This window comes from Castanea sativa, chromosome 10 (assembly GCF_040712315.1).
Source record: "Castanea sativa cultivar Marrone di Chiusa Pesio chromosome 10, ASM4071231v1".
NCBI classification, from domain to species: domain Eukaryota; kingdom Viridiplantae; phylum Streptophyta; class Magnoliopsida; order Fagales; family Fagaceae; genus Castanea; species Castanea sativa.
In genome coordinates, this window is record NC_134022.1 from 33307226 (window position 1) to 33321755 (window position 14530).

The following is a 14530-nucleotide window of genomic DNA, read 5'->3' on the forward strand; positions in this document are numbered from 1 at the left end:
ATACTCAACTCTCCATCCCTCTCCCTCAATTCAAGCGGTCCACTAAACTCATAAATTTTTTAAAAATCCACATAATATTACTTAAATATTTATATTATTGGAATTTAGTGATTTCAAATCCATCAATTTAAAATTCAAATTCAACTTCAAGTATCTAAATAAAGGGGAATATTCATGAAATTCCTAGATCTGTGAGATGCAAAAATAGAGAAAAAATATGTGCCAAAGAAAACAATCACACAAGACAATATTTATGTGGTTCGGCAATTTGCCTACGTCCACAGGGTTGCAAGAATTTCAATATTCTCAAGGAAAAATACAAGAGTGTAGTACAGTTTCTCTCTTTCAAAAACAATATGAAACCCTAATCTTCAAAACAATAGTTTTTCTATCCTATGCACAGGATTCGCAATGGATTACAAAATGGGCCAAAAAACCAAGTCTCCACTCCATGGACTAAGTCTCAGAATATCTCTTATTAAAAACCATAGCAATATCATTTCCAATCAAGTCATAATCCGAATCAAATACAACTAAACTCCACATACCCCAACACTAAACACAACCATAAAGAGTGACTTAGCCACTCAGGTATCGTTACCTCTTCTCAAAAAAAAAAAAAATTTATAGATATGCCACATATTATATGGTCAGATATGGCCCTAGATAATTATTAGGAGAAAGACCCCCATGTTGTTCGAATTCACAAGAAAAACGAAAAGGCTACGTAAAAATAAACACGGCTAGGTCCATTGGACCTTAGAAGATCACCATCCTCCAAGCCCTCCTCGCTAAAAACGGCCCACAGCTAGCAAAAATACAAACTTCTCGTCACTTTACCCAAATCTACTCAAAAGTTAGGAAAAGTGAATTTTCACCAAATTTATAATCATCACCTAAATTATGACTAATCTCGCAATTAGCACCTTGTGGACAAATCAAAAGTTAAAATTAACGGTTATGAACAAGTCCATGACACTCAGAAACAAAATTTATTGATTTACCCCTCCAACCAATTATAAGGTTAAAACTAACTTACAAATTTTCAACATTGACTAAAATATCCCTACCCATTGTTAATTACTTAAGCAATTGGGATTTGGGAAGGTTTTTTTTTTTTTTTAAAGAGAGTTTTAACTTATAGCATCCGTTCTTAATTATCATCAGACTAAGACACTAATTGGTTTTTGGTATAGGTGAGCATTGAATCTCAAATCTCTTATTCAACCATCAGAACTTTACCAGTTGAGCTAACTAGAACCCACAAGAATTTTGGGAAGTTGATTTCATAGTTTGGGGTTATTTGCAAAATTACCCATAGTATGGGTGTTATTTGCAAGATTTTTCATAATTGGGATGGTGAATTAATAATTTGGGATGCAAAGTACAAATACCCCTTAGTTTAGGATGGTTTAATGCAAATTTTAAAAATAATAATTTATCCAAAGACATTTACCCACATATATTGATGATGCCATGTTATAAATTGTTTGGAATTTAGTTACCTACCACTTAATTCCAAGATCAAGCATAAAATGAATTATTATTATATCTATTAGAAAAAATGCAATATAATTTGTTTTCACCTTATTCTTAAGGGGAAAAACTTTGTAATTACATCAAGATTATTTATCAATTGAAAATGAATTGTGCCATTATTCTTTTTCTTTTGATAAAAGTTGATAATAGGCTAAGCATTTGCATAACCATCTGTAATATAATTAGTAAACTATAGGATTGATTCCTCGACTCAACTAACAGTGTATACATGTAATAGTCAATTAACTGTATTTTTATAGCCTACTTGGAAATGTAGAGTCTATATTGGCAAATTGTCCATTAGATGTCCTACTTTCCAAATTAACATTTGTCTTGACATGCCAAAAGCCTTATAGTTGAATTGACACCTCCCAATGTATAAAGTATTCAGGAGTTGAGGGAGGAAGGATTCGAATTGCGAGGTTAGCAGCATGTTGTAATTATTTCTATAAAAGAAACATTTGTGTTGACGTCGAGTATGAAAAACTAATAAAGTATAGCTCTAAACTAATTTGGAATTATCTTCCTCCAACTCATTGTGTGATGATTGAAGAGATCATTTATACGTAAATTTAGTCGCATGACTTTTTTAAAGAATCATACAACTTGTTAAAATAAACACATTAATAATAGTATAAATCGTCACCTAATGTATTGGAAAAAATCCCTTCAAACTGGTCTGGAGCTATTCTTTCTGTCAGGTATGGGACTTGGTAAATATTTAATCTATCAAAGGCGGTATGGTGTTCAGTGCCTTAAAGGCATGACACCGCTTTAGTGATTAAAATTTAGTAACGAGAAAACTCCAAAATGATAGTGATCAGTAACTCAAACTACCTCAGCACAGGTCTAGAGGTACACTACTGCATGTTTAATGGAGTTCGAGGAATAAATGCATTACCATAATAGAAAGGAACTCCAAAAGAATGCTTACAAGGAAAAGGTGAGGTTTGAAAGGAGTACTAGTTGATATGCAATAGAGAGTTTGGTTGTTTGGTAGAGGTCTAGAGGTACACTACTGCATGTTTAATGGAGTTCGAGGAATAGAATAAATGCATTACACATTTACACTACTGCATGTTTAATGGAGTTCGAGGAATAAATGCATTACCATAATAGAAAGGAACTCTAAAAAGAATGCTTACAAGGAAAAGGTGAGGCTTGTAAGGAGTACTAGTTGAAATACAAGAGAGAGTTTAGTTGTTTGGTACAGGCTAATGTTTTACAATTTATGGAAATGTTGAAAAATTCTCTTACATTCTCATTTTTGTTGTAAATTACACAAAAGAATTAGATGCTTAGAGCCAGAGGTATTTGGAGTCCCATTTAAAATGATATTTTAAGAAAAATAAATAATTTTATATAATTTATCGGAATAAACCAAATAATAGCATCTCATATTCTTAGGAATCTTATTAGATTGCTAATCAATTCAAATAGTTACATTTGCAGGCATCTAAATTGTCAGGCATCACCATGTATTAATGTGAATGTTCTCGCATCAATCTATACTATTTATAAGAGGATTTTCATTTTTAGACTAGACTTTTATGTAGTTCAAAAATACCCATAAATCTTATATTTAATAGGGAAAAAACTTGATAACAACCTAGTAAAATATATCTTTAACATCACTTAAAATACCTATAAAATAGGACACTCTCCTACAATCCATATCTTCAAAACAAACTTATCCAAAAATAAAAATAGAAATAAAATCTCAATCCACTTTGATATTTTCATTAAGACCACGTGCACTAGACCAAAAAAAAAAAGCCTCATCGCACGCGCTTTGTGAGGCGATGAGGCTAATTGTATGTATTAATGTAAAAATTAAAATAGTAGATGTAAACAAATACAATGGGTTATTTTTCATTTAAATTACAAGTTGACCAATAAGTTTACTGCCTTAGTTACAATTCATGATTAAAAAAAAGAAAGAAACAGGTATCATATATGTAAGAAAGTATTAGTTATCTTATCAACCGTGTTTCAATATTACTTATCCATGTCTTCAAAACAAACTTATTCAAAAATAAAAATAAAATCTCAATCCACTTTAATATTTCATTAAGACCACGTAAGCTAGACCCAAAAAAGAAAAAAACTCATTGCACACGCTTTGTGCATGCCATGAGGCTAATTGTATATATTAATGTAAAAACTAAAATAGTAGATGTAAACGAATGGAAGGGGTAATTTTTCCTTTAAATTACAAGTTGACCAATAAGTTTACTGCCTTAGTTACAATTCATGCTTAAAAAAAAAAAAAAAAAAAAAAAAAAAAAACAGGTATCATATATGTAAGACAGTAAGATAATATTAGTTATCGGCTGCGTTTCAATATTCTTTGTCTTTTTCTTTTTTTCTTTTTTGTACTGTACTAAAAATAAAAAAGTTACAAAAGATAGCCATGATTCCAAGAAAATAAGGTGACAAAAAAAAAAGAGTTGTAAACCTGAAATCGTAATTTTTTTTGTTTTGTTTTGACAGCGTAATAATTGCTAAAACTTGTTTGCATTATTACTGTACTTGGCAAACTTAAGGGAGGAAAAAGAGTACTAGCCAACAAACGGTAAGAGTACACACTTATTTTTTGTAAGAATTTTAGCAAGCTGTGATTTGAATAATAACTTGTTTGCATTATTACGGTACTTGGCAAACGTAAGGGAGGAAAAAGAGTACTAGCCAACAAACAGTAAGAGTACACTTATATTTTATGATAATTTTAGCAAGCTGTAATTTGAATAATATTACTTTTATATGAGTTCACTTTGATAATTTTTATCGTGTATTTAAATTTTTTTTTAATAAAGAAAAGAAGCAATCATTATAAACTATATGTCAACAATTTGAATGTGTAACATGATAACATCACTCTTCTATGATAATTAAGACAATTATACAATCAAGTTAATCCTAACCTTTCTTCTCAAAAAAAGGTTAATCCTAATAGGTACAAATAAGCATAAGAAGGATGGTGAAATGCAACAATCTAATAGGTACAAATAAAGCCGAACATATTTTATTTTATAAATATTTATATTCCGTATTGGCATCGCGCGAAGACGTAAGAAAATTCAATTGTGATCTTTAGGGATTGGGATTTGGTTAGTTGGGCAGGCCAATAGCCATTAAAAAGAATCAAATAAATCGTCCCATGACAAAGACCTCTACAACACTGTCCACACATTCTTGTATTTGTATTTTTGTATTTCTTTAGATTATTACACTATATATTATTTATTTAATACAAATAAAGAAAACTTATTTGTTGTTTAATTTTCTATGGATTGCTGTGTATTTGGATGTGGTTGACAGATTGAAGTGTTGAACTGGCTAATCATCAGGCCTTAAAGTCATTGTTTAGAATCCATCTAAAAGAAATTGAATAGATATTTACTTTTAAGTTATTTGATCAAGGATGGACATTGTGTCTAGTGGGTTAATACACCCAACACGTTAGAATTTAGACACGTGTCCAGTGCGTTATTACATTGTGGATACAAATCGTGTCTATTGATTAACATACTGACTTTGGGTTTCTCATAAAATCTGTTATCGACTAGTGCTCTTAATTAATATGGTTGGGTTTTTTTCTTAATTTCAGCATATGAAATCCAATTTTCCCAACTCTACTCGTCTTCTCTTCTTCAACCTGCTGAAATTTCCCAATTTTTTTCTTTTTCTTTTTTATTTTTCCCCAATTTTTTTTTTTTTGGTAAACCCCAATTTTTTCTTTTATGTATTATAAAAAGATCATTTTGGTTTCGTTTTTCAGCTGCTACCCAACCTGTAGATATACCAACTCAGGCTCAGCCACGCAGATCAGCCCCTTAGATTTGTTTGGGTATTATTTTGTTTGGTTTTCGAGAGAAGAATAATGACGACCACTTTGGTTTTGTAAAAGAATTAATAAAAAATTTTGAATTTTACTTTGGTTTTGCCCCTGAATCAAACAGGGAGATGCAATTGATTTTTCAAGGAAACATAGTGGCCTCCAGTTGTGCAATTGGAGAAAGAGTGAAGAATAGGAAATGGGAAAAATGTTAATAAAATGAGGAAAGTGAAAAAAAAATTTTGAAGTAGAATAAATAATTTTTTTATTTAGTCAAAACAATGTAATTTTAGAGTATTAAAATTAATTTATTTGAGCTGAGCATCATATCTGGGCATGTTCAGATAGCCTCGAATGAAAATAAAATATATCATTACAAAATATTCAAATTTTTAAATACAAGGGGGAAAATCAAAATAACCTCAAATTTAGAACGAGCATTTTACAATTTAATCTTCTTCTTTTTTTCCTGGTTTAACCAGTTGCTATAACTCATCCAATGTTATAAGAGCAATATTGCATGTACAAACTATTTTATAACATTTTAACAAATTGTTGATGTGACAACTTTTTACTAATTTTCATCTGGGTCTACCATTAATATTACATTTTTATTTACCATAATATCACCTATTACATCGGTAGTTTGTAAAATAGTTTGTAATTTTAGCAATTTAAACTTCATTTTACTAACATTTTTTTCATCATTGATCACTTCCTCGGCTCAAAAGGGTAAAATGATAATTTTATATAGGAAAAAATTTCATTAATGGCCTTTGTAAGGATGAAAGGCCCAGGAATGTTTATTGGACCATGGGTCTTGTCTGAGGACATTTAGTAGTCCGAGGACAGAAAGACGTTGGCGGAGAAGTACAAATCAGTGACTTATGGAAGGATTCTGGCTATGAGGGTTTGGGAAGGTGGTCCGAAGAAAAATGTCTCCTCGACATAACAAAGTAGAGATCAGAAGAGTTGACCTGCCATCAAGAGCAACACTCAAGGTAATTCTACTGGTAAGGATAAACATCAAGAAGTAATAGGACAAAAGGAAGTTAAGAAATATCTAAAAGAAAACTGCTACCATCACCGCATTAAATGCTCTGTAACCAGCTCTCTAACCGCATTAATGTGAAAGTGATACCTGAATAGTGATATTCAACCTTACAGCTACCCCCAAATACTTCATGAAAGTGCTGATGGGACAATGGTCAAAGCATGCAACTTAACCTACATGTGGAGGGTGGAAATGAAGATGAAGCAAAACAAAGCAATATAAGGGAGAAAGGCCTCATGCAGAAAAAACACTGTAGCAATAAGAACTCGACTTGTAATCAAATTCAAGAGAGATATATACAAGAACTACTCTCCTCGGACTTTGCCGAATAAGATTTACTTTGCACAAAACCTGTTTATCTTTGTTTTTCTTGTCATCTTTAACCAATTATGATTGTTGTCTAACTCATTAAAGTCTAGTTTCAAACACACTCTCTACAAATTCATTGTGTTGAGCTTTTTGAGCCTTAATCCCTTTATCTTTTGGGCTTAGGATCCAAACCGCGCCCTTACAACCTTAATCTTAAATTTCACATTCTAAATTGCAAAGTTCAATTCCCAAAAAAAATTGGCCTTTTTATGGGCTGAAAACAATGCCCAGATTGTTGTTTTTATTAATTCTCAATTGATCAATCCATCAGTATTTTACCATAGGCATGGATGTGTAGGACAATTTAAGAAACTTTTTAATTGGTACGAAAAAATGGTTAATTAAATATTACTTAAAATGATAAATCCCATTAATTGATTCTACAGTAATTGTTTTACTCTGGTAGTCATCTGAATTCTAATTAAATATTGATAAGTAGAATTAATCTGATTAAATAATGTTTTTATCTTGTTCAATGAATTAAAATTTTAATATTAGAAGAATATTATCAAAAGGAGAATTCAAATAAACTAAAATTGCTACAAATTATCTCAAAAATAGAAAAATTAGAAGTTAAACCCAAGTCGACAAAGTGTCGACCAGCCCTTAAGTTTTTGTCTGGCTATAACTCAAGTATTGATCAGCACTTATACTTCTGACCTTCAATTTCTTGCCAAAAATCCAATTTTCTCACTTTTTTTTCTAGAGTTTTAAGGGAATAAAACTCTTATTTATTTTTATTTTTTTTTAAGAATAAAACTCTGATTAAACCTCTCTCTCTCTCTCTCTCTCTCTCTCTCTCTCTCTCTGTGCCACTTTAGGAAGAATGGATTTTTGTGAAACCAATAAGTCTAGATTCTCTCCAAAGCTGAGTTTTGTGGCACCATAGGAAGGGTTAGAAATTTTCCAATAATTCCTAGCAATTTTCTACATTCATCATCCATCCTTCCGTTAATCAAGCTCATCCCCATCATTGTTTGCATCAAGAATTGACAACGGTAACTAAAGTTCGGTCATTGCTAGCTATCATCAATTCTCTGAATAATCTAAAACGGGTGGAGATCTCAACTGCTACATCCATACGTGGCCACCAACCATTCATGATCTGAATTAGAATGCAAGTAGTACTTTTTAAATAAAATCTTAAATCATACTATATGTTCTAATGGATTTCACATGATTAATTTGAATTTAGTACTTCACATGCCTAATGTTATATCCATGCATTCATATGTTTATATGTATTTAATCATGTAGATTGATAAGTTACATCTTGTAGACTTAGGAATTGCATTGTAGATTGAGCATCTCATAATAATTCACATTCTCATGCATCTTTAATTAGATTTTCATATGGTTAAATTTTTTATGGTTCATAAAAATATCAAAAAATGCCCCAAAAAAATATATCCTTTGTTCAGTTATTCACATGACATATATAATTCCATATATCAAAAAATCCCACAAAAATTTTGTATTATGCATTCTAACATGCCATATAAATTCGTATCTTGAAATTTCCTTATGCATGTTACTATTTATTTTTATACTTTATATATGTTCATTGCTAACCTCATTTCTTTTTCAATGCTTTGTGTGAACTATGGAGTTATTTTATTTGAAATTTATCATGGATGTTTTCATTGTTCTTCAATTGTTCAAAACAGTAAATTTTGTTTATATTGGCTAGTATACCCTATAGGACCAACTTAGAATGGGCAAAGAGGGTGCCTAACACCTTCACATCTGGTAACTTAACCCCAATCCTAATCTATGAGATGTAAAATAGACATTTTCCTTGTAATTTTCTATATTCTCTTGGTAGATTGTAACTATGAAATTAAGTCATGTAGATTTCTCTTTGGTAGAGTGTATTTAGACTCAAAACTTTGTGTTTCAAACATTCATGTACTTTCTTTCTTTCTTTTATCAATCAAACCATTCACCTTATTATGGTTTTCTTAGTTTTTCCTTTTAAATAAAATTAAGTGGTAACTCCATGTTATGTAAGTCCCTTTGCATGGGGGGGGGGGGGGGGGGTGGTTTTGCATTGTTAGTTGAATCTCTACCTTGAGGTTTGTCACCTTATAGCAATTGTACGTATATGAGGTTTCACTCTCTTCACCAAATAAAAAGGAAGCTTAAAAAAAGGCTTTTTGGGTAGTAGCCCTCACAAATGTACAAGAACATATTTGGAAAAAAAAATTCATGTGTTTGAATTTAGTTTATATTATTATTTTTGATGGGTAATTAAAAAGTATATCTTGTCTATAAGAATTGTCTAAGAGTAGGGGTGTGTAATCAACTTGCCAAAACCGACCCAACCCAACCTGCTGGGTTGGGTCAGTTTTTAGGGGTTGGTAGGTTAGGTTGGGTTACAAAATTTTTTTTGATAGTGGGTCGGGTTCAAGGTGGTTGATACCGTACCGGTACCGGCCAGTGCACCGGTACCAGTACACTTCTATTTTGTACTGAAAAAAATACTGGCCGTACCGGCCATACCGGCCAATTTCGGCCGGTACAGAAAAAAGCTTTTTTTTTTTTTTTAGTTTTGTAATTTTTGAATTTTTGTAAGGACATAATGGTAACTTATTTACATTAACTTATTAGTATTATTTGTTTTTTTACGCCCTGTTTGTTTCAACAATGATATTTTCTAGAAAATGAGTCATTTTTCAAGAAGCATTTTTTATAAAACTATCTCATTTTTCAATGTTTGGTAGCAACTTTAAATGAGTTGGAAAACAAACTCTTAACTTCCCTTATTTAGTTTGCTATGAAATAGAATTTTTTTCCAAAAAAATTTATTGGAAAACAATCTCTAAAAATAAGCCATACTTTTTATGTTGACCAAAGATAGTTTTCCATTGACTTATCTTTTTTTATACTACCAAACACTGGAAAACAAGGAAAACTATATTTACACAAGGTTTTCCATTGAAACAAATGGAGCAATGCAATGAACAACTAAGCTTTCTATTTTTTATATTGTGTTTTTTTTTTCCTTTTAATTGATACTAAAGTCTAAAACTATGAATAATTTGTTCTGAATTGAGGTAATGTTTTATGATAAACTTTTATATTTACTATAATATAAGTGAAATATTATATGCTTATAAACATGGTTCTAGAAATTTTGGTGTGTGTATAATATATATATATATATATATATATATATATATATATATATATATATATATATATATAATAGCGATAAACTCGAAACGGTACACTGGTATTGACGTGTATCCGAAACATATCGTATCGATGGCCAAACCGGTACAGCCTCCGATACGGTATTGACTTCCTTGGTCGGGTTGGGTTTGGGTCATAAAATTCCAAACCCGTCAAACCCAACCCGACCCACCCATATATTTAAAATATATTATATAATTAATAAAAATTTTAAAATAATTAGCTCTTCCTATCATATATAAAAACCAATTAGTTCACACAAATTCTAGTAAATTACTATTGTTATTTAGTCTTTGTTGTTTAGTAAATTACATTGATACTAATCTTTTATATATTTTTTTTTTCTACTCAATTTAATAATAATAATAATAATAATAATAATAATAATCATAAAATTTGTCCAACCCATGGGTTCAACTCGACCCATGTGGTTTGGGTTAGACTTATATGATAGCTTGGGTTTGGTTGAATTTTTTTGACCCACCGTGGTGGGTTGGGTCAAAAAATTCCCTTAACCCGATCCATGCACACCCGTATCTAAGAGAACCACGTCCAAGATAGTCATCCAGAAGGAGAGATGAAAGAAGTAGTACTAGAAAGGAGAAAGGTCGTCTAGAATAAAAAACAAGTCATCTACAAACAAGAGACCATAGACGACTGATAAACACTTAGTAAATTCATTCTAAGGTACTTTCTACAAATCAATAACGGTTACGCCACAATCTACTATCTTGAGATATGGGATAAATTCTCCTAAATTCACTCCATTAAGTCCTCACACATCCCCACAATGAAAGTGGCATATAACAAGTAGACCCACTCCAAACTCTCTATAAAATGGGATCAAGTCTCACCAAGCCAAGGTATGCACAACTATTTATCCACTTCTCATACTTGAGTCATTGAGAGAATTACTAACTTAACTATCGAAGGATTCTTAGCCGGTTCCATCATGGTCAACTTCGATAGTCTTTCTTTCTTTTTCAGGTTGTTAATCCGCCTTAGTGTTTGGAGTTTGCAACCTACTGATTTCAGATTTTATAAATTTTATTGATCTATCTTATATTTAAAAATAAATTTTAAGTTTCTAACATTTATAGAATAATACTTAAAATAATAAAGCAAAAGTCGAGGCATAGTTAATAAAACAATCCCCATAGATTCAAGCATATTATCCATAAATTCCAACACTAGCTAGAACCAAGTTTATAAATGAAGGACGAGTATAAACACTATTAAGTGAAAAGATAAAAGAATAAATATATCTATTATGATGATATATGTATATTTTAATTATTATGTAACTTCTAATTATTACAACAAATCTCACATCCTATGTGCGCTAAAACATAATTTCTCATAAAGTTAAACTTGTTATACACAAATTGATACACATAAATTGTTTTACACTATTCTATCACAAAATAATAGTTTCTCACAATGATGCATGCTTGTGGGCAATTTTTTTTTATTTTTTTTACTTCTCTTGTTCTTGCCCAATTTAGCTAGCTAGCCCACCTTTCTCGTTCTTTACTTTACACACCTCTCCTTTTTTCCAACTCTTTGTAACTTTTTTTTTTTAATATATATAATTAAATTAGGTACTGCCTTTGTATAAGCAAAACTTTAATATCTCATATATCCTTTTCTCCCTTTCACATTCATAACATATTAGCGGGCCCTCTCATCACTTTCTCTCTCATTCACTTTGAGTTTGACCCGTTGCCTGCCACCGGCAGCTAATTTCTCTCTACTCAAATGGCGACCCCACCCTGCACTCTGGAGGATCTTCTAATGTTTGAGCATTACCCCCTCTTTTTCTGAGCAGAAAGGTTAAATAACGTTTCCTCTCCTTCCATTTCTCTCTTTTTTCCTTTCCCTCCCTGAAACCCTAGCTAGTTCAGAACATTATATCAAAAGAAAAGCAAAAAACAAAATAACCCACAAAGCAAATGACAAAGAGATCCTCTCATATGATATCTCTATAGCCCCCTTTCACCCTTCACTTCACCTCTTCCTATAGTCATAATTAAGATCTATATGCATATTCTCTCTTCTTTTTATAGCAACTTTTGATCCAAGTGAAAGACAGGGAAAAGATTTGCTTCCATTGCAGATCCAGGATTCAAAGATATGGTCTCTCTCTCTCTCTCTTAAAGTTTGGTTAATTTAGAACACACCTCTCTTCATCCACTTCATGGGTTCTTGACTTCTTTCTCTGCACCCTCATAATATATTCTTTTGTTTTTGTTTTTTTCCTCTCTCACTCTCTCTCTCTCTCTCTGCAACTTTGCCACCATCTCTTAATTTCCAGGTTTCTTTATTTGTTAGCTAGATTTCATTGATTCTCTTTTTCACTTCACTATGGATTCTGGTAATAGTGGAAGTATGCAATCTTCTAGTGGTGGTGATGAAGAGTATGATTCAAGAGCTGCAGAGTCAGTCCCTTCTTTCTTGAATCCTCCTAGCAGCCACTATGGTTCACCTTCGCTTTTTTCTCAACACCAAAACCACCAACCCAATTTGTCTGATCTTTCATCTAATTATCTCCACGCTTTGTCTCAGTCTCAAGCATACTCAAATACCAATTCGTTACTACACAATCTTGATACGGCTCAACCTAGAGGCCTAAGATCTGAACCCAACTGCACCGACCTTGGAAACCTACCGGGCTCATCATCATCAACCCAATCCAATATTGCTCATCATGGACCTAACCATGGTTCAAGTTCAACCCCATCATCGATGCGGATGCGGCCACTTCATGAGAATGGCACACGAGCTACAGCACAACCCAACGTAGTTCGCAACTCCAAGAAGCGAACTAGAGCTTCAAGGCGAGCACCCACCACTGTTCTCACCACTGACACCTCGAATTTCAGGGCAATGGTGCAAGAATTCACTGGGATTCCTTCACCACCATTTTCAGGCTCATCACACACTCGCCGGCTTGATCTCTTTGGCAATAGCTCAGCTTTGCGGTCTGGTCATTTGGAACCAATGGGAGCTCTTTACCCTTTACGTCCTTCGGCCCAAAAGGTCCAGCTTCCGCCATTTGTATCTTCCACTACCTCCACTTCTTCTTCTTCTTGTACTTCTTCATTGTTGAACAATACTGTGTTTGATGCTACTAATATTGCTAGTACTAGTAACAACAATTTTAGTTCAGCCTTACATAACTACCACCACCAAGTTCCATCTAATCTAGGCCTAAACATTCCCAGACAGCCTCAAAATATGCAGCTAAACATGCAAAACCCAATTCTCACATTCCAGTCTCTCTCACAACCAACCCTTCATCACCCTTCATTTAACGTGCCTGGATTTGGTGCACGGTCTCAACAAGGAAGTTTGTCAATACCATCCCTTGATGAATTGGGTATGAACCATGGTTCTGGACATGTCAATGTGAACCTTGTTGGGCTACAAAATCATGGAGCAGGATCTAATAACGATGGAGGTCAAGGTCAAGACCATTTGAGTAATTCGCTGCGTGTTGGTGGCTGTAAGTTGAACTATTCAGCAACTTCATCATCGGATTTTAATCATGACAAGTCTTTGGAGAATGTCTCTACAAGGGGTACGGAAGGTACGGTTGATTCGTGGCTTTGTCCTTCAGATTAATTTATATATATCTCTATAAAACCACATGTTGATGATCATCAAGAAGAACATGAAGAGGGTTCTGTTGCTGCGATAAGAGATAGCTAATAGAGGTGGCAGCTGGTGGTGGTGGTGGTGGTGGTGAAAATAAGTTTGTTTGTGACTTTAGCATGATCAATCACCACGCCTTTATTAGCTAATTAATTTGCGGCATCAAATTATCTTCTTTATGTTTCTTTTCTGTTTTGTTTTGTTTTGTTTTTTCTGATTAAACAATGAATAAGTAATTTATTAGTCAAAGATATGAGGCATCATATATTTTAATTTTATGTAGATAAATCAAGATATATATTATCTCTTTCTTTTATATTATGTAATTGAGATTAGACATCCATAAGATGATTATAAAACTTAGTTTTACTTTTAAATTGCTTTTCTTATTATTATTTTTCTTTTCTTTTTCCCCCTACTTTTCATATCTTTATATTTGTGATAGCTGTTAGTTACTGTTACGATGAGAATATGTATACTCAAGAGAGCAAGCAAATTTTGCTTCCTCGTACCTTATCTACACAAAGAACAAGATAAATAGGTCGGTGCTGTGCATTAAAGGCTTCGTGTTGTAAACTTTTGCTTGGTATCACATATATCACATATCATATACTAGAGATCTAAGGTCTCTATCCATTGGGAAAAGAGTAGCTAATCAAAGGTGGTCCAATTGTTACACGGCCTTTGAGTTTCAGCCTTTCAGGCAAAAGGCTATTTATTATGTTGTGCCCATCCCTTAGGCTTTTTTGTTTTTGGTCTTTTTTTTTTTTGTTCGAAGGAGCTTAAAGATAAAGAAGAATCACTGCAAGCGGGCTTAATTATCGGATGATGATTTTTTTTTTTTTTTAATAGGAGTTTTTGATTTTTCTGTATTCTAAATC

At 32.5% G+C, this 14530-nt stretch overlaps 1 protein-coding gene across 1 annotated transcript; it reads left to right on the top strand.

The window, feature by feature from the left end:
* Window positions 1–11663: 11663 nt before the first annotated feature.
* LOC142614249 (uncharacterized) lies at window positions 11664–14026 on the top strand. The gene has a single exon (XM_075786828.1). It carries the CDS (start codon window positions 12360–12362, stop codon window positions 13617–13619), a length of 1260 nt encoding a protein of 419 aa, XP_075642943.1. The 5' UTR covers window positions 11664–12359; the 3' UTR covers window positions 13620–14026.
* Window positions 14027–14530: the final 504 nt, after the last annotated feature.

Excerpts from the sequence above, each read along its gene's own strand:
- LOC142614249 (XM_075786828.1), top strand. The coding sequence starts at position 12,360 with ATGGATTCTGGTAATAGTGGAAGTATGCAATCTTCTAGTGGTGGTGAT.